Here is a 19,021-nt window from a genome sequence, read left to right as displayed (position 1 = left end):
ATTGGCCTGCCATACCCAGAACTGTCCGCGCGAGACTCGCCTAACAATCTAGTTTACGTCAGAGCCGCCGAGCTCTAATCACGTCCGATGAAAGATTGTTAAAAATGACAGAAATATTGAAGTGACAAGTGTCGCTTTGTGTTCTGGTGTCATTGGTGGAAATCGTGTCGGTATTATGGAACTGAAATGTCCCAACTCGACTGCCGTCACTTGTCCTCTTTTCCCCAGCACCTGGGTGACGTTTAATCGTGTCAACAACATAAGTAGGTCTGAAAAACACCCGGTGGGGGACACGGAGCACCAAGTGAACCTTTAATTACGTCAATAATATGGCAAGAAATCCACGTACTGCGTACGTAAAATTTAAGTTTATGATGGGGGTTAATTCGGCTGATGTTATGTGGTGTAATAGGAGCTGAGAAACTACAATATAACATTAAAAGGTAAATATAATCAGAAACTGTATTCCAGTTGATTCTCAATTATATCTGATTATACTTTAAAATAAAATATATATTACAATTTAAATAGTAGGAAATTTTTGTATTTAAAGTTGTAATTTTATAAATGTTGTAAAGCTAAAGTATCTAAAAAATATAAAGTACATTGAAATGAATTAAAATACTGAAAAGCTAATATTCAAAAAAAATAAACTCATCTACATTACACACACTGATACAACTTAGGTATTTATCACTGCTATTCTAATGTTGTACAAGATAAATAAAACCAATTTTGCATTTATATGAGCTGACTGAAAAAGTAGGTTTATTACAGTACATTATGGAATACTTGGTCAGGGCTCCTTTTGCATGAATTACTGCACCAATGTACTGTACAATTAGTGGCATAATAAACATTTCAGTTGCATTTATATACTTATTTAAGTGCACTTGTATGTGCTAAAAAAGTTACAAGACATTTAACTTTTTGATATTTCTTATGGATTGTTAGAAAAAACATCACAATTTAAGTTTTATGCCAGTTTTTTCTGTTTTACAGTGTAATGCAAACTGCCAATGTGTGTTACTGTAACTGAAGCTCTATCAAAAATTAGATTTTTCGCAAACAAAAATGCCGCTGTTTATACAAATTGCACTCTATAGAAATAATTTATGCATCAAAGCCAAGCGTCTGGTTTGAGGGAATATAAGCTTTGTTGCTGTAGGTTTTATGGTTTTCTTTAAAACAATTCATGGGCACAGGCTACCCTTCCTCCACTGGGCTCCAAATAAACCTTTTCAGCTGTCTCTCTTTCAGCTCTCTTCAATTTTTTTCTCTCTAGTTGTCTTCAGCTTTGTCTCTTTCAGCTCTCTTCAGTTCTTTTTCTCTTTAGTTGTCTTCAACTGTCTCTCTTTCAGCTCTCTTCAGTTTTTTCTCTCTAGTTGTCTTCAGCTCTGTCTCTTTCAGCTCTCTTCAGTTTTTTTCTCTTTAGTTGTCTTCAGCTCCGTCTCTCTTTCAGCTCTCTTCAGTTTTTTTCTCTTTAGTTGTCTTCAGCTCTGTCTCTTTCAGCTCTCTTCAGTTCTTTTTCTCTTTAGTTGTCTTCAGCTCCGTCTCTCTTTCAGCTCTCTTCAGTTCTTTTTCTCTCTAGTTGTCTTCAGCTCTGTCTCTTTCAGCTCTCTTCAGTTTTTTTCTCTTTAGTTGTCTTCAGCTCTGTCTCTTTCAGCTCTCTTCAGTTCTTTTTCTCTTTAGTTGTCTTCAGCTCTGTCTCTTTCAGCTCTCTTCAGTTTTTTTCTCTTTAGTTGTCTTCAGCTCCGTCTCTCTTTCAGCTCTCTTCAGTTCTTTTTCTCTCTAGTTGTCTTCAGCTTTGTCTCTTTCAGCTCTCTTCAGTTCTTTTTCTCTTTAGTTGTCTTCAGCTCTGTCTCTTTCAGCTCTCTTCAGTTCTTTTTCTCTTTAGTTGTCTTCAGCTCTGTCTCTTTCAGCTCTCTTCAGTTCTTTTTCTCTTTAGTTGTCTTCAGCTGTCTCTCTTTCAGCTCTCTTCAGTTTTTTTCTCTCTAGTTGTCTTCAGCTCTGTCTCTTTCAGCTCTCTTCAGTTCTTTTTCTCTCTAGTTGTCTTCAGCTCTGTCTCTTTTGCTCTCTTCAGTTTATCTCTTTAGTTCCCTTCACCTCCGTCTCTGTTTTTAGCTGAAGAGCTTTGCCTCTTCAGCTCTCCCATTTTTTTGTCTCTCTTGAGCTGTCTGCTCTGTTTCTCTCTTCATCTTTCTTCAGTTTTTTCTCTCTTCAGCTCTGTCTTTCTCCTCAGTATCCTTGGTGCATTCTTTAAGCAGATCAGCAATCTCACTGCAGTTTCTAAAGTAAAAATAATCTAGTTACTTCCAACGACTGCTTGTCCATGTTGGAGTTTGTGCCCATACCATAAAGCTGTAAAAATTGTGCGTGATAAAAGCTTCTAATCCAGCCATCACATCTGGATGGACGGTCAAGCAGAGTATGAAGCAAGGAAGAGTGGAGGGGGTGGAAGCCAACCCTGTCCGTCCATCTGATCTATGGTCGGCAGATACAGACACACACACACACACACACACACACACACACACACACACACACACACACACACACACACACACACCTCGGCCATGAAGCTCCACAGTGAGACTCGAACACCCACATACACACACATTCAGCAGCAACACCGGCCATCACTAATTCAGTCGTATGCAGAACGTGCACGTGTGTGAGTGACTGAGTGATGGCGGCGAATGGGGGAAGGATTAACACCAAATTACACCTGAGGGAATTTAGACAAAATTGTGTTTTCAGTTTTAATTACACTAATGCATCAAACAGAAACATAAGCCTTCTTTCCACAACCATTTAATTTGCTAGAACCCATTTTATAGAAAAAAAATAAAAAATCAATATCCTTCAGTTGTGTTGTCACTGGAAGCAGGACCCAACAGGTTCGATCTGTAACACGATAAAAACAGTTCGCACAGTGTATTAAACTCCAGATTGCATTTTCTTTTAACAGTGATGACAGATTACTTCAAATAAACAAAAGATTACAAATGTTGATCTGAATCTCTTTCCCTCACACACACACACACACACACACACACACACACACACACACGCACACACACACACACACACACACACACACACACACACACACGCGCGCATACATAAACGGTGAATTCACATACATTCACACACACTTGGTTCTGATTCAAACGTGAGGAAAGTCGGGAACAGCTACTCTGAATGTAAAAAAGCGGCGGGGAAACGTTTCCATTCCCACAGAGGAGCCCGGCCCTCAGTTTGGGTCTTAAAGCTCGCACACAGAGTTACTCTCGGGGCTGCATGCCCAGCATGTTTTCAGCCAGGCTGGTGAGTTTGCTGTCCTCCAGAGCTCTGACCAGTCGGCTCAGCTTGGCCGCCCTCCCCTCCGCCTGAATGAAGCGGCTCAGCAGCTGATAGGCTTGCTCATACAGCCCTTCTCTCTCGTACTCGTAGGCCAGGTTGTCAATGGCGGGGCCCTTCAGAGCACGACAGCTCTTCCCCAGGGCCCTCCCTACGTGTTTCCACTGACGGCCCACTCCGTTCGAAAAGCTCTGAACATCTGCCGCTGTCAGCATTCGGTCCTCTGGTGATCCACAGGATGAAACGCCAAGAGAGAGAGAGAGTAGGGAAAAAAAAACATTAATGTAAATTCTACTTAGCATGATTATGTAAACATCAAACTTTTCCCAGAATACTTTACAAATTAAAATTTCTATTTCATAAGAGGGTAGCATTGCTGTGCATCTGTTATATTATGTTGAAATGCTTCAAGTAGGGCTGAAACGATTAGTCACGATGTCTCAATTTAGTAATTGATTAATCAATAGCTGGAGAATACAGACTAAAAAAGGTAATTTGCTGAAAGAACAACTTATCACAGCAGTAACTTAGCCAAAATTATGCAAAAAATAAATGTTTTGCATTCAAGACAAAATAAAACCTTTTGTCTGTAAATAGTTTAAGCTTCATCTGGTTCAAATTCTGTCTATAAAAAAAATCCTATTTAGCACTTTTTGCTGTCCGGTTAAAATAAATCAACATATCAGCCCTACACTGTATAGATGTCAAGTCGAGCAGAAATGGCTGAACTTTTCACATGTTTAGGTCCTTTGCAACAACTTTGAAACTATATTATTGTATTTTAGGTAATGATATCTTGAAACAAGTGATCTAAAAATGCTAGCTTTTCAATAATAAAATAAAAAATGGATCAGGACTGTGAGATATTTATCTAGATCCAAGCATAAAGCCCTCCAAGCAGTCAGCTGCTCAGTCTGCTCACCACCAGTCGTTTAGTAAAAAGTTTTATTAACACAAACGTTGTTAGACGGTTTTACATGTTTCTCTAATCTACAGGTAAACAATTTAAAAGCAGATCATAGGTTTAAAAGGTTTTTAGGACCCAACATAGCTGGCTTAAGTACTGACTCAATATTTCTTAATATACTATCATGTTTTAAATAAGACGCGATGCTCCGTCATGCTAGCAAATACACAGATGGTCACCAAACAGAGCCTATGTTGATATAAAAGGTTGCTATTCATGGAGGTTTTAGTATCACTCTTGATTCACTCGACTCTTCTTGGGGTAAGTGTTAACAAGCCCACTTCCTTGAATGAGACGCAACCGCACATGGACTGCGGTAGATCTAATCTTTTGCTCTCCCATTAAATGATTTCCCAGATGTCCCAAACAGTCAGGATGAGTCATCAGAGAAAATCACTTTGCTCCAGCCTCTGTCCTCCTGCTGATAAATTTCACTCCGTTTCTTTACTTCACTGTGATTTTTACTGCCAAACTTGAGCATCATTCTGTCAAATCCTCCTCATTTGGTGCATCCAGGTGCTTGTCGAACTCTCTGAAGCTCCTGTTGGAAAATGAATCTGCAGCCTTGAAGTTTCTGATGATCCAGAAAACTGTTATTTCAGCCTGCAACATCCCGAATAGTGATTTTATGGCAAAGGGAGATGGTTGTGGCTAACACAAGAACACATCTGCTCCACTTTATAGCTAAAGTCTGCTCAATGGATTGATAATGTAGTTTCAGCTGTACCCTTTAGCGGCGTTACCCGCGATTTTATGTAATACCAGGGCAAAAAATACACTGAAAATCAATATGCGCCTCTTCTAGGAACAAAAACTAAAGCTGCCAAATCTGCAAAAGCACAACATCGGTAGCCTGTGTTCATCAGCTAGAGGCTATGGGTCTGTTTGGAGCAGAGCAGTCGGTGCTCAGAGGAGAGCAGCTGCAATTAACTCTTATGAGAAAACAAATCAAACAAGTAGCTGCAGGCCTGCAAGCCAAAAGCAAAACAACCAGCTGAAAGAGCTGAGAGATGGTGAGAGAGGTGAAGTTGACACGGTCTATGAGTCACTGGGTATCGGTAATAAGGAAATACACGCTCTGTTTTCAAGAAATCACCAGAGGTAGATTTTTTATCTTACGAAATGAGAGCAACCACATCCATTAGGAAGTTGTAGCAAAAAACAAGCTGAATGATTTTTTATTTCTAATGGGGAGTCATGTTTTATGTAACATCCCAAGGCTTAAAGGTAAGCTACAAATTAACGTGAAATTCGGGTGAGCCACTATGAAATCAACCCAAACATGAACAGCACATTTTGTCTGTTTCAACTAATCTCTCACTACAGACAGGTAGCAACAGATGGATTAGAGTCAGCTGGAAACGGCACCAAACTCAATATTTAATCAAAAATGGTGGCCGCCGTTCAGGAAACATGAACCTGACAGCTTGTTGTGTTCTAGGAAGTTAGTTTGGGAACATGGAGACACATAAAGAAGCTCCCCAATGGAGACCAAAACCAACTCGGACATATTGGATAGTAGTGAAAAGTAGAAAAAAATGAACAGTTTTCATAGATTTTCTAGATTTTTTGAGTTTTCAATCAACTATAAGGTAATATTAAAGTAATTACTGAAAAGCCTGACAATGAATTTGTTGCGGATGTGGTCACAGCAATAAGACTTTCAATAAGAAAAGAGCAAAAACAGAGAGTGGATGTACAGACATATGAATAAACCTTCCACAATGGCTCTTCATAATTTGCCTAAAAATGTGCAGAACCAACCATTTCTTAAAAACATTTCTGATTGTGTTGCCTGTACTCACCAAACACTCTGTTCTGAAACTTGAAGCAGTTGCTGGGCACTGGAGACTCTTCCTGTGTGACCGTAGGGGGCTGTGGGGCCGGACCCAGCGCCTGGCTCTGCAGCTGCTGCTCCAGATGATCGATCTCTTCGTCACGCAGGCGCTCCGGCTGACACACATCAACACTTACACTTAGGGCTGGACAATGTATACATATCAATAGACACGTGGTCAACAACAATAGATCAGGGAGGCGTTCCTAAGAGAGTAAGAAACAGTTTCTACCAAGAGCTGTTGTTGACCAGAACACAGCTAATTAAACTAAAACCTGATCAATATTTATTTATTTTCCCTTAACATCCCAGTTGCTTCTGTGTGTTTCTACCATATTTATTGAAATATACTTCTTATTATTATTTCTATTAAATTATTTCACTTGCCTTTAAGAGTTGCTATTTTCAAAATGTTGTGCTTTCTTTCATGCACAATGACAATAAAAGGGATTCTGATTCTGATAATACAGCTGATAGATGTTCAATAATTTCAGCAGTACAGCATTCTAGAAGATGTAGGCAAAGGAAAGGTGTTAGCAGCTCAACCTCTCACAGAGAGCTAAGCATGGTAGGTGGAATCAACTGGCTCACTCACTCTTTGGTTACCTAGCAACTCATTCCTTCTATGGTTATCTAGCAACAACATGTTGCGTAACTGGCGGAGCAGCAGTAGTTTAAAGTTTCACCACTGTGCTTTGTAACTGCTCAATAATAAAAAATAAAAAAACAGCCTGGAGTGAAAATTGTAGATAAAACAAGAAATGTCACCTCACCAGTTTGGCAGTATTTCAGGTACTTAAAACAAATTAATAATTATTGATTATTATGACATGAAACGTTTATATCATGATAAGTTTTTCAGCCATGTCGTCCAGTCCTACTTAAACTTGTTACACAGGATTAGCTTGAACTACTGACATGAAGCAAATAAATGAAAGGTCCAACCTGTGAAAGGTGGATGTGCTGCAGACAGACAGCCAGCTGGTCCAGACACAGATCCAGGTTCTGATGCCCGGCCTTCAGCTGGGTTCGCACGGTGAAGTCTTGGGTAAGGCCGAGCAGCCGGCACGCGTGCTGGTTGAGGGACTGGAGCACCGCTCCGGAGCTGTAGCTCTCCAGGAACTGCTGACACGCTGCCACATCCACGAATTTCACCTCCACCCCCAGGAAGGGCTCAGCATCATGGACCTTTAGGATCTCGTAGCCTCCCAGACCTCCTGCAGAATCTGGCAGAGGGAAACACTGATTAATTAATGCGACAGCCTGGAAAAGCCTCCCTGCGTTTGTGCATCGTCCCTGGTGGATCCCAGCTGATGGGTTTACCTCTCAGAGTCAGCTTGATGACTTTGAAGATGATGAACTTCCCCTGCTCGCCTTTGTAGAGAGCGAGCAGGTCCACGCCAGGAAAGAGCGACTGCAGGAACATGACGGCGCATCCCGTCCACGCCCCCCCATCCGCTGTCTTGTCCGCCATTTTCTGAACACAGTACGGTTAGACGTTCAGAGGAAGACAGCAGGAAACAAACCAACTGGTAAAAAAAAGTCTAAAATGAGGATCTTCACCAAATATGTACAGCAGGTCTAACTATTAAAGTAATTGGTTATTCTATTGATTACTGTGACAATTAATCAATTTTTTTCATTTATCCAAAAAAGCTGTTTTACATTATAATAGAAACACATAAAACATGCAAATAAATAATTTAATTCCCTTTTAAAATAAAGAAAAACATTTTATTTCCTAAAAATGCAACAAAACATAATTTCCTTATTGTACAACTGATTATTTGCAGAAAAAAATGCATCTGCAGCTAAAATATAATTACATGAACATGTAAAAGCTCAGCTGTTTCTGCTCAATTTAGCATCAATACAATACGGACTGTTTTTTTTAAATAAACTAATTAATAATTAAATAGCAAAAGATGCTTAATAAGAGATACTTTTACTGAATGTTAACCAGGTGGAGCTAAGCATTTTCAACTTCAGTAGTTTAGGGTAGAATATATTTACAGACAATGGATTTTTTTTATTTTAAATGACAAATGTATATAATTTTTGTGCAGTTTACTGCTGTGAATATGTTTTTTTTTTTCAGCAATTGGCCTTTTTTAAGTCTGTGTACTTTAATGATATCGACTACTAAATTATTAACAGTTATTTCAATAATCGATTCATCATGATTCATTAATTCATTAACGATTACGGTCCTGAAGTATTTCCAACTCCGAAATTAAAGCAAACATTTTGAGTGAGACTTTCACTTGTACTCAGCCCCCTTTACTCTGATGCTCCTAAATCAAGTTCTTAACAACATGGATGAAAAAATTAACCAGCTATTATATATATATATATATATATATATATATATATATATATATATATAACAACAAGAGCAGCATTAGCAGATTTCATGGAATAATTGCGTTGAATTTTCACAGAAATCGAAGCTACTAAATAATCCATCAGATGAATTTATGCTAATTAGAGACGTACCAGTCAGCTTCTCACTGCCTGATCAATTCCTCTTTTTTTTTTTTTTCAGGTTTGACCTGCCAGTATAATTTTGGACTATTTTCTTTCAAAGAATGACAACAGTTACAAACTCATTGGAGTAAATTTTAATTCAGAAATGAAATTGAACTAAAACTGGTAATAAAAGATGTGTTTATAAACTTTACTTTTGGTAGAGGTAATTTTAAAATAAGAGTTAGAAAATTATTCTGGATTATACGTGAAAAATAATAAAAATATGTCTTATTCTTTTATAAACACTCAGACACTTTATAGGAATCAAACCAAATCATAAAAACATTGTAAAAAAATAACAAAACAGGATAATAGTGATTCATTAAAAGCTGATCTGATGCATATTGTGTCAATCAAAAATATGTTGATGTATTTTCAGTCTGAAGAAAGCAGGACTTTAAGTTCTGATGCATTTATTGAGCTGGGAGAAGACGTCTTACTGGTGCATTACCAGTGTAATAACCCAATTACACTGGTATTTTATGTCATCAATTCATCGTTTGGCTGTGTGAATTTTATCAGATGAGATTCAGAAGCTGCACAGTGATCAGCATTAAATTAATACCTCTTTAATTTCTTCCTCTGAAGACGGAGAATCGCGTCACATAACTCTACCTAAAATAAATGCCACTGCTCTCTTAGGACCCAACAGCTGTGAACCCGGCCCACCTGAACTTTTCTGTTTACCCCCGCCTCCTTTGAAAACCCTCATTACATAAAAACACTCATAATCTCATTGCTCCCCTCCCCCAGCCTCCAACGTCTAACTCCTGTACCCGGGGTAAACCACTGCAGACTGCAAACTCTCTCTCCCTCAGTGCCGTCTGCATGAAGCTGCAACCTCTGAGCTGGATTATAATGCATTTCCTCATGTTTCACTAATATGCTGCATGCTTGGCAACCAGATCTGGGAGAATGTCTAGCAACTTAGCCAGTGTGCAGTTTTATGTGATCCTATCTACTCTGAAAGTAAACTGCGAGATTAGTTCAGCAGCTGCATGAGCTGCATGAGGATTACACGACCGCTGGGAGCTTAAAACGTATCGCTTATCTTTCGCTGCCAAAAGGCTACCTCTAGGATTCCCTGGACAGATCATCCGACGATCCGACGGCAAAAATGTTTGATTCACCTGGGAAGACTTTCACAAATTAGCAATCAAGCTTTCTGATGGGGTGTAATAACCGTCTGCAGTGGGATGGACTGAAAACTCATCTTTCACTGAAGAAACATGAAATCTTACCAAATATTTTTCCTCATATTCAAGTTCAAATATCTTATTACACTTGAAATGAGACACAACTAACTTACAATAAGATATGGGAGCTTATTTTAAGTGAATAACTCCTTAATATTGAGGAGGAAGTACAAGATATATGTGAACAGAGCTAAAGTAAGAGTAGCACTACTACAAGTAGCCATCCAAGAAATTACTCAAGTAAGAGTATAAAGTATTTGGTAAAAAGTCTACTCAAGTACTGAGTAGTTACTCAGTACTATCAATCATTCACTATTTAAAAATGACGTAAGATGGATCAAAATATGAAGTTCAGTGGAAATTTTTGCCATTTTAAGGACAAAAATGACAATAATTCATAAAAGTGACAAAAATTATTTTTTGAAAATCAGTTTCTTTCAAGAAATATCTTATAAAACTTTAGCAAAAACTGCAGGTGTGTGTCTCTAAATCTGGTGAATTTTTGGTTAAAACATTTTTTATTCAGTGGGTCAAAAATCCAGAAATTTGACTCAAGTAAGAGTAGAGATACTTCATAGTAAAATTACTCAAGTAAAAGTAGAAAGTACAGCATAGAAAAACACTCCTAAAGGTACATCTTTTAAAAAAACTTACTCAAGTAGATGTAACCGAGTATGTGTAACTAGTTACTAGGGCTGTAGTGATAACAATAATCTCACGATACAATACAATACGATACACAATATTCTGCTCATGATACAATAGATATTGCGATATTCAGCAAATGATACAATTCAATACACCATTGCAATTTTCTGAAAGATTTTAGAGGGATAGAGTTATTTTGGTGACATTTTGTGACTGTTATAGAGTTGGATTGAATCAATTTAACTCAAAACTGATTAAAAGCACCAACTACACAATACCTGGCTCTGGTTGGACATGGACACAGACTTAAAGTCAACAGCTGGACAAAATGAATCAAAGAAGTGGTGAGAAAACATGTTTCTTTTAATTGAAACAGTACAAACTGTAAATGCATGTAAGCATTTACAAATGCTTACATGCATTTGTAAAGTAAATAAAGTGCACCAAGTACCCTGGTCTGAATAGTTTGATACCATTTTAACCTTGACACTTAACATCTGAAGGAATCACTCTAATCCTGATGACCTAATCACTCTCCCGGCGAAGCAAGCAGTGAGTGAGCAAGGTGACAGGTGGATGTTACGATACTTGCGGATGAATTTCTAGGAAAGAACGTATCGATATATATTGCAAAATCGATATTATTACACAGCCCTACTAGTTACTACAAAACTCAAATAATCTGCAAGTGGAACAATATTACATATTACCACCTATAATACTTGATAACCATTATATATGATTATCTACATATATAGTGTAGTAGATAACATTATGTACATTATATCCAGATATAATGTAGATAACCATTATACGTGGTTATCTACATATAATATACATTATTATATGTATATAATAATGTATTATATACATATAATACATTGAATATGGTATAATCAGTCAATCACCAATCTCCCAAAATTAAAGAAATCAGGACTGATTCCCAAAATTAAGGAAATCGGCCCTGATTTCCTTAATTTGGAAAATATGGAAAATTAGTTAAATCAACATTAAAATGTCTAGTTCCACTGGGAGGCTACTTCACTCACAGCTAGTACTTTTTCATCAATATTAAGGAACTACTGACTTAAAAACCATATACTGCTGAAAAGTTACTTGTAAGTTAATTACTGTCTTATTTTAAGTACACCAAGATATTTTCACTAAAATTTTGCCAAAAAATACTTGGTAAGATTTTGTTTTTGCAGTGTAGGAAAGAAAATAAAGGGAAATAAACATTTCCTACATTCAGGAAGGCAGAGAACCGCAGTTGCTTGAATCTTGAAAAGGCTGATTTTATCAACCTACATGCTACACTGTGTTTAGCTTGTTTGGGATTGCAACATTGAAACAGGAGCTTTCCAGGGAGGTGAAGGACACGGCTGTGCCTCAGAGACAAGCTGGACGTCTTCAGGAGGAAACTGGACTCCAGTCTGCATGTTTTGCCAACAGCTGGGTGTGTGAGAGCTCAAATATTCTGCAGAGCTCTGGCCTTTCTAAAAGAAAACTGAACACTAAGTTGCATTAGCATTTCCCACGTTATCACAAAGAGAGAAATAGAAAATCACGAAAGGACGGTTGCTGAAGGCAGCAACTCAACCCCCACTGCAAGTGGGCTGACCTCGGTTAGCACTGATGCCGACCTGCCTGTCACCTGGCGTTGCTGCGGAGGAGAGCAACAGTGACCTTAGGTTCCCTAGGGGTTAGGTGGCTGCATTTTTCCAACATGACTTAAAAAAAAACAAAAAAAAAACACAGCAGGTGGGATTTTTAAAAATAGCACAGCTTCAAACTTTTGTAGCAGAAGATAAAAAACATGACATGACAAAGTCCCCTAAAAAGGCTTAAAAGGCTTATTATTCTTCCTTGAATAAGTTGTTTAGTCTATGGCCTATACTAAACATGTTCATTACAAAATCATTCTTAGGTAATGAGACTTCAGACTGGTTAATTCTGGCTACTTCAGAATGAGCCGCTTTAGGGCCTCTTGTCACTTTAAATCCTAACAAGCTGCTGCTGGCCACGCCCCCAACTCAACGTTTACACTCACAAGCAGAAATGGCTACAAACAGATGCACAATTATAGAACTGTACATCTTTGAAAAGCAGAAATGAGCCTCCTGCACAACAAACAAAAATGCAGCAAGTGGTTTCTAAATGTTAAATCAACAACAAAACACTTGTCTTTTCTAGCAGCCATTTGTACAGAAACCAAAAATAGCACAGCTATTTTGGTTAACAACACAGTGGCAGTGGATAGTGACGCAACAATCGGGAGGATTTTGAAACAACTAATTTTCCAGACACCAAAAAACATTAACTTATTGCCAAAAAATGTCTGGGCGTTTTTTTTAAGGGATTGGGCTGTTTTTGGAAGCAGTAGCGACAGTACCTAAGGACAAAAAGGTGCAAATTGTGAATTTTGCAAAATAGATCTTCTTTAAAAATGAACTGGTCACAACTTAGCACAGCTTCATGCAAAAATACAATAGAGTCTATAAACAGATAGTTCAATCTTGACCCAATAATGCTTTTGTTCACCATACTTTACTCTAACATCCATAAATGAAATCCAGAGAAAGCAATTTACTACAGAAGTCACTGAAAAAGGTGAGTTAAGGTGACCCAGGCCAGACAAGTAATCAGAAAAAGTAGCTATGAAGCTTGTAACTGTGGAGCAGCTGCAGAGATCCACAACTCAGGTGGGAGAAACCATCAGAAGAACAGATCCCAGCTGGAAAACACTTTCTTGTGTATACTTAATATGAAATGTTCTAAAAGAGAAAGTCACAGTCAAAGACGTCAACCATACAGACTTATTGGAGCCACCTTTAGCAGTAACCTGCTCCTTTAAGCATGTGATATGTAATAAATCACTCTGAGCAGGCAAACACTGGCACCACGGTGCAGTAGTGAGGTGTGGTTTTTGCTCCACTGCAGGAGGAGGTGAGGGGACTAGCTCAGGGATTCGTGCCAGGTGAGGTTAATTAGAGCATCTGCAGGGCATTGTCTAATCAAGCGCTCCCTCCGTCTCTCTCTTTTTCTTTCTCTGTATGCAGAAGCGAACCGAGCCCCTGGAGACCGGTTGGACTCCTGCCAGTGTGCATTTTTCCATTAGTGTTGTTGTTATAGTTGTGTTGAGGTTTGGAGGCGCTACATGGAGCACACAGTGTTTAGTGATCTAACAGAGCAGGTGGCATTCAGACAGCTGTAATCACTCCTGAGCTTCCTCAGACAGCAGAGGGAACCGGAGCAGCAATCACTGCTTCTAACACACAACTTATTGTTCCAGGTAATTAATGAGGGAAAGTCATATTTGGCAGCTAAATAGGCAGCTCTGGAAAAAATTAAGAGACCTTAGGAGATCGGTTTTACTTTTTATAGGTAAATGTTTCAATAAAATGAACATTGTTCTTTTATTCCATGAACTACTGACAACGTGTCTCTGAAATTCCAAGCAAAACTTTAGCATTTATTTGCAGAAAAAGAGAAATGGTCAAAATAACGAAAAAGATGCAGCGCTTTCAGACCTCAAATGATGCAAAGAAAACAAGTTTATATTCATCTAGAAACAACAAAACTAATGTTTTACCTCAGGAAGAGTTCAGAAATCAGTATTTGGTAGAATAACCAAAGATTCCTCCAGCGGTCTCTTAACTTTTTCCAGAGCTGTAAGTGTTTACTGTTAAATTTATAACTATTTAATTCTTCATTGTAGGGCTGAAACGATAATTGAAATTATCAACTATTTTAGCAATCTATTAATCATTAACTGGAGAATAGAGAATAATAACGGTGACTTGCTGAAAGAACAAAGAGGAATTGAGCCAAAACTGTCTAAAAATATATATATATTTTGCATTTAAGATGAAAAACCTTCATATGTATAAATGCAACCTTTACTACAAATGAACAAGCGTAAATTTTTATTGCATTTTAGGAAATAAAATTATTTTCTTATTTTAAAAGGAATTAAATTGTTTATTTTCATTTTTATGTACTTCTAATATTCTATAAAGAGGATTAAGTGGTTATTAAATAAGAAATCTGGAGGATGTGCCAATTAATCGACAGAATAAATCGATTACTAAATTAATTGTTAGCTGCATCCTTACCTTATTACTATAGTAATATCAATATTTTCCTGTATTTCAGGGTAAAAGCTTTAAAATGGCTTCTTTCCATCACTTTAATCTTTATTTTTATTTATGGGCATTCAACATACCGTTTATCACTCATTGTGATAAATTTCTAAGAATTTTGATTTATTGTTGTCACAATAAACTCCAATGAATGTTATTTTTTTTTAAAAACGCCCTTATTGTCAGGTTTGATAGCTTAATACATTTTCCACTGTTTGTTCAATGAAAGTGTCAATAAACACCAATAAATTTTAAAATATAGTTACTGTGTGATGAATATCCCACTTCCTTATGTGACTAAAGAAGCACACTACATATGGGAATGTTTTTCAGGAACATTATTTGTACTTGTGGGACTATAATTGCTGTGACACACATTTTAAAAAGATGCAATAAATAGTTATCGTCACGCTTATTATCACAATTGTACTGCAAAACGTGATTCCACTGCCCTGGTACATTGTTTGTATCGTAATAACAGTCCAGATAAATATTGAGAAAAAGCTTTTCTGCCCTCGTTAAAACCTACATGTAGAAATTATGTAAAAGTGGAAGTTTGTCTTATATAATCAATAAAAACACACTTTACCTCTGTCATATTTTAAACACGGTATAGTCTGACATTATAATTTCAGAGTGAACCAGTTCTAAACCTGAAAATCCTCACAGCTCGTTCTGCCATCAGTCAACTGGCCCTTTAACTGAACCTCCCAGTCAAAGTAAATATCCCAGTGGCACAAGCCAGGAAGTGAGTAGATGAGTGAATTATCTAATTAATAATTAATGTGCTCTTCAGTTTTCACTTCAGGGTTTCTGGATACCAGAGTGCCCCGCATCTCATCTTCTCCCAGATTTTCTTACTAAACTTTATAAATCTGGGGTTTTTCCACCCAATTATTCCAGATTTGACATTAACCCAACCTTAGGGTCAGTGCAGAGGTGGCACTGAACTACAACTCCCCTTAAAAAACTGCAAAACGTCAAAGAAAAATAAGAAAAAGGTTAAAATATATTCTGCAAATAAAAATCTGAAAAGGTTTTGTGAAGGACTCAGAGGTTTGTTAGAGAACATTAGTGAACAAACAGGATCATGGAGAAAGTTGCAAAAAAATGTAAATTTAAAATATGCTTTTCTATAAAGGTTAATGTCTTTCTGCTTTGAGTTAATAATTGCAAACCCCAGATAGTGAGTAATCTGTCCAGTTAATGAAAAATAATTTAATTCATTATTTCTGTCTCAGTATTTTATTGTAAACGCTGATTTGGCTACATCTGATTTTTTTTTAGCAAAAAAGAAAAAAAACTTTTTTATATTGACAACATGATGACCTCAAACAATTTTTGTTGCATTAACAGACTAACACAACAAAATGTAACATTAGAATTAGGAGCATGAATCTGTAGTATCTTTAGCTCATCGTTAGTGCAGTGCATGCAGTTTTTTATTATATGGAGGCTGAGTATAAATGGTAAATTTGCAATAAATTGTGCAGCTATTATCCCAAGATTTTAACATTTCTATTCAATCAATCATCTAACGATGGAAACAGCTACAAACTACCAAGACATAATAATCCACTAAAACTGGCTGGCCTGTAGAAGAGGCGATTGTTTAGAAAGGCAGCCAGCACTCAGGTGAGAATATATATATTATAATATGTATTATAATATATATTAAGCATTCACAACACAATTTGGAGAAAGATGCTCTGGTCAGATGAAACCAAAACTAAACTTGATGAATGTAGCGATGGAAACTAAATCAACCAAAACACATCATGCCGACGTGAAACATGCTGGCAGGGATGCTTTTCTTCTTTAACAATAATGAAGGGGGTCAGAAATACACATGCACAAACACGTTTTATAATTTAATTTGTAAAACCTCTAAAAATGTAGATTTTCTTTTATGTCAGAGTTAGGCTGAACTCAGGGGCGGATCTACTGGGGTGGCATGTGGTGACAGTTGCCACCCCAAATGAGAGCCTTGCCACCCCTGTTGCCACCCCAGCTGGCGACTATGAATTCAATAAATAGTTATGGCAAATCGGACATTAAGCGCATGAATCTCTTTTTTCCGATAACATTGAACGCAACACAATATAACCTGACACCCACTGCTAAGTAGCGGGAAGTGCGAGAGAAGGACAGAGCGCGAGGCAGCAGCATTGATGGATATATTACTGGACTGGACATTACGTGACTTATCGTGCGCCACACATGCGCCATTGCTGTCCATTGAGTCAGGAATATCGATGGTCAGGAAAATACCACACTTACGCAAAGAATCTGAAAAAACGACGCAATGTTTAGCGGTTAATTCAACCCTATATATATATCTATATCTATATAGAGAGATATAGATATAGATATATAGGTATATGCTGCCACCCCTGAAAAAATCCCTGCCCCCCTCTTGCCACCCCATAGATATTTTTCTAGATCCGCCCCTGGCTGTACTTTAGGTTTTTCAGTCACATCAAGTCACAATTCAACGTATTAATGTTTGTGGGCGTACTGCGAGAAATGTGAAGGTGTATTTTTTTTTTACTTGTAAGGAACACAATGTCTTTCATTAATAATATATCTATAAATACGTTAACAACACTAATCATTGAATTATAGTTTTTACTGCTAACTCCATAAGCTTTTACATGAACACACATGTTTTAGAATGTGTTTTAGAAAAGCAATATTACTTTCTCATATTGCTGTTGCAAAACAACTTGTATGCATAGTTAATGTATTTGATTAACCAACAAACAGGCTTCTTAACAGTGAGCTAGACCAGCGGACCCAAAGCTACAGGTGATTTAAGTTACAATAAAAGTTAGTTACTTGTTAAAAATTGTAACTATTTATCAGTAATTGATCCGTGTCGTTAATTGCATGCAGACTGAGATAGAAACTGAGTTTTATGTTTCTGTAACATTGTGTTGACGTCGTTGTAGTGGAGATGCTAGTAGTAGACCTTACGCACAGTAACAAAAAAAAATCTCACCGTTTTAAATTATTGCTGCGCAGTTTAAACACACAAAAACAAACTCGAGGAACTTCTAAGTAACTCTTCCTCTGATACGTCGTTAGGTAAAACTTATTGTGGGGACAAACTTACCTCAAAAGAAAAAAAACTTTTATGTTGTTCGGCAGTGCTTCCTCCTGACAAATTACTGTTTGACATAGAACTGACTTCCTGGCCTCTCATTGGCTGAGCGGAAGCAAGCTTGCCTGTGATTGGTTAAACCCGGCATGGGTGTTGAAGAAAAAATCGGTGGCCAACAGGAAGAAGGCGGTCCGCCCTCCAGTTAATGTAGGACAAAACACCAAGTAAACTAATCAGTCAGCATTTATTATTTAATAGTTATATAAAACAACTAAAGCAGAATCTTTTAAATACGAGCAAAAATACAATAGCAGATAGTTAAAATTGTTAGCTTGATCATGTTTTGTGTCATAGAACACAATGAGCTAAAATGCTGCTTCATTGTAACTTTCACTTACATCCTGTCTGTCCGATTTGTTTACCAAAGGAAAGAGTTGTACAGTCCAGGCATAACCTTTGGGGTTTTATTAATTTACTGGAATCCATATTTTTTAATCAAGATAATCAATTTAATATATTTTAGTAGTTTCTTTTTGGAAAAAACAACTGTTTCACTTTGCCCTGGTTTTGTTGGTGTGGAATATTTTGCATCATTATCTTGTCAACTTAAGAAGGTGTTGTTTAATGGCTCGCATTTAGAAATTCAGAAGCTTGTACAAACTCCTGAAGCAAAGGTAGACATATTGGCTCAATCATATGAAGAGGATTATATTAATTTCCAACAGCGCCTCACAAAAGTACTTGAAGTCTTTCGTATTTTGTCAATTTACAATAAAGTTAAATGTCAGTGCCCCCGTTTCTTTGCAACCCCTTTCATTGTAGCTCTGACCTGATGTTTAGTGTTGTTCTGCTTGACGGGTGAACCTTTAGTCATTTACAACCTCCAATATTTTTGCTTCATCCAGCTTTCCTGTCTCACAGCATGAAGGTGCCACTACCATGTTTTCCTGTAGACATTATGAATTCAAGGTGATCTGCAGTGTTTGTTTTCCACCATACATATGGTTATGTAGTTGGGCCAAATGTACAACTATCAATTATCTTGTTGAACTACGAGTCTGTGCAGTTTGTACCGCAGGCTTCATTGATTTCCGTAACCTATGACTTTCAACTCTACATAACCCAAACCTGCTTTAAGCTTCTCCACACAACTCAAGCCAAATGTTGGCTTTTACTTAGGGAAAGTAGGCGAAAGGGGCTAAATATAAATTTGTGGCAAAATCTGTCACTCTGCTA

At 37.4% G+C, this 19,021-nt stretch overlaps 1 protein-coding gene across 1 annotated transcript; it reads right to left on the bottom strand.

The window, feature by feature from the left end:
* Window positions 1-2,748: 2,748 nt before the first annotated feature.
* tradd (tnfrsf1a-associated via death domain) lies at window positions 2,749-17,919 on the bottom strand. Its single transcript, XM_008405414.2, has 5 exons — window positions 17,798-17,919; window positions 7,491-7,644; window positions 7,113-7,393; window positions 6,136-6,283; window positions 2,749-3,586 (listed from the first exon to the last, which is right to left on the bottom strand). The coding sequence occupies exons 1-5, from the start codon at window positions 17,885-17,887 to the stop codon at window positions 3,288-3,290; spliced, it is 972 nt and encodes a 323-aa protein (XP_008403636.1). The 5' UTR covers window positions 17,888-17,919; the 3' UTR covers window positions 2,749-3,287.
* Window positions 17,920-19,021: the final 1,102 nt, after the last annotated feature.

This window comes from Poecilia reticulata, chromosome 3 (genome assembly GCF_904066995.2).
Source record: "Poecilia reticulata chromosome 3, P_reticulata-male-v2, whole genome shotgun sequence".
In the NCBI taxonomy this organism is placed as follows: domain Eukaryota; kingdom Metazoa; phylum Chordata; class Actinopteri; order Cyprinodontiformes; family Poeciliidae; genus Poecilia; species Poecilia reticulata.
The sequence above is the reverse complement of the archived record's forward strand: the minus strand, read 5'-3'. Positions and strand labels throughout refer to the sequence as shown.

Coding starts and splice junctions, on each gene's coding strand:
- tradd (XM_008405414.2), bottom strand. CDS start 17,887: ATGAGAGGCCAGGAAGTCAGTTCTATGTCAAACAGTAATTTGTCAGGA. Junction 7,645..17,797: donor AAAGTTTTTTTTCTTTTGAG/GTAAGTTTGTCC, acceptor TACTGTGTTCAG/AAAATGGCGGACAAGACAGC. Junction 6,284..7,112: donor AGCACATCCACCTTTCACAG/GTTGGACCTTTC, acceptor GATGTGTGTCAG/CCGGAGCGCCTGCGTGACGA.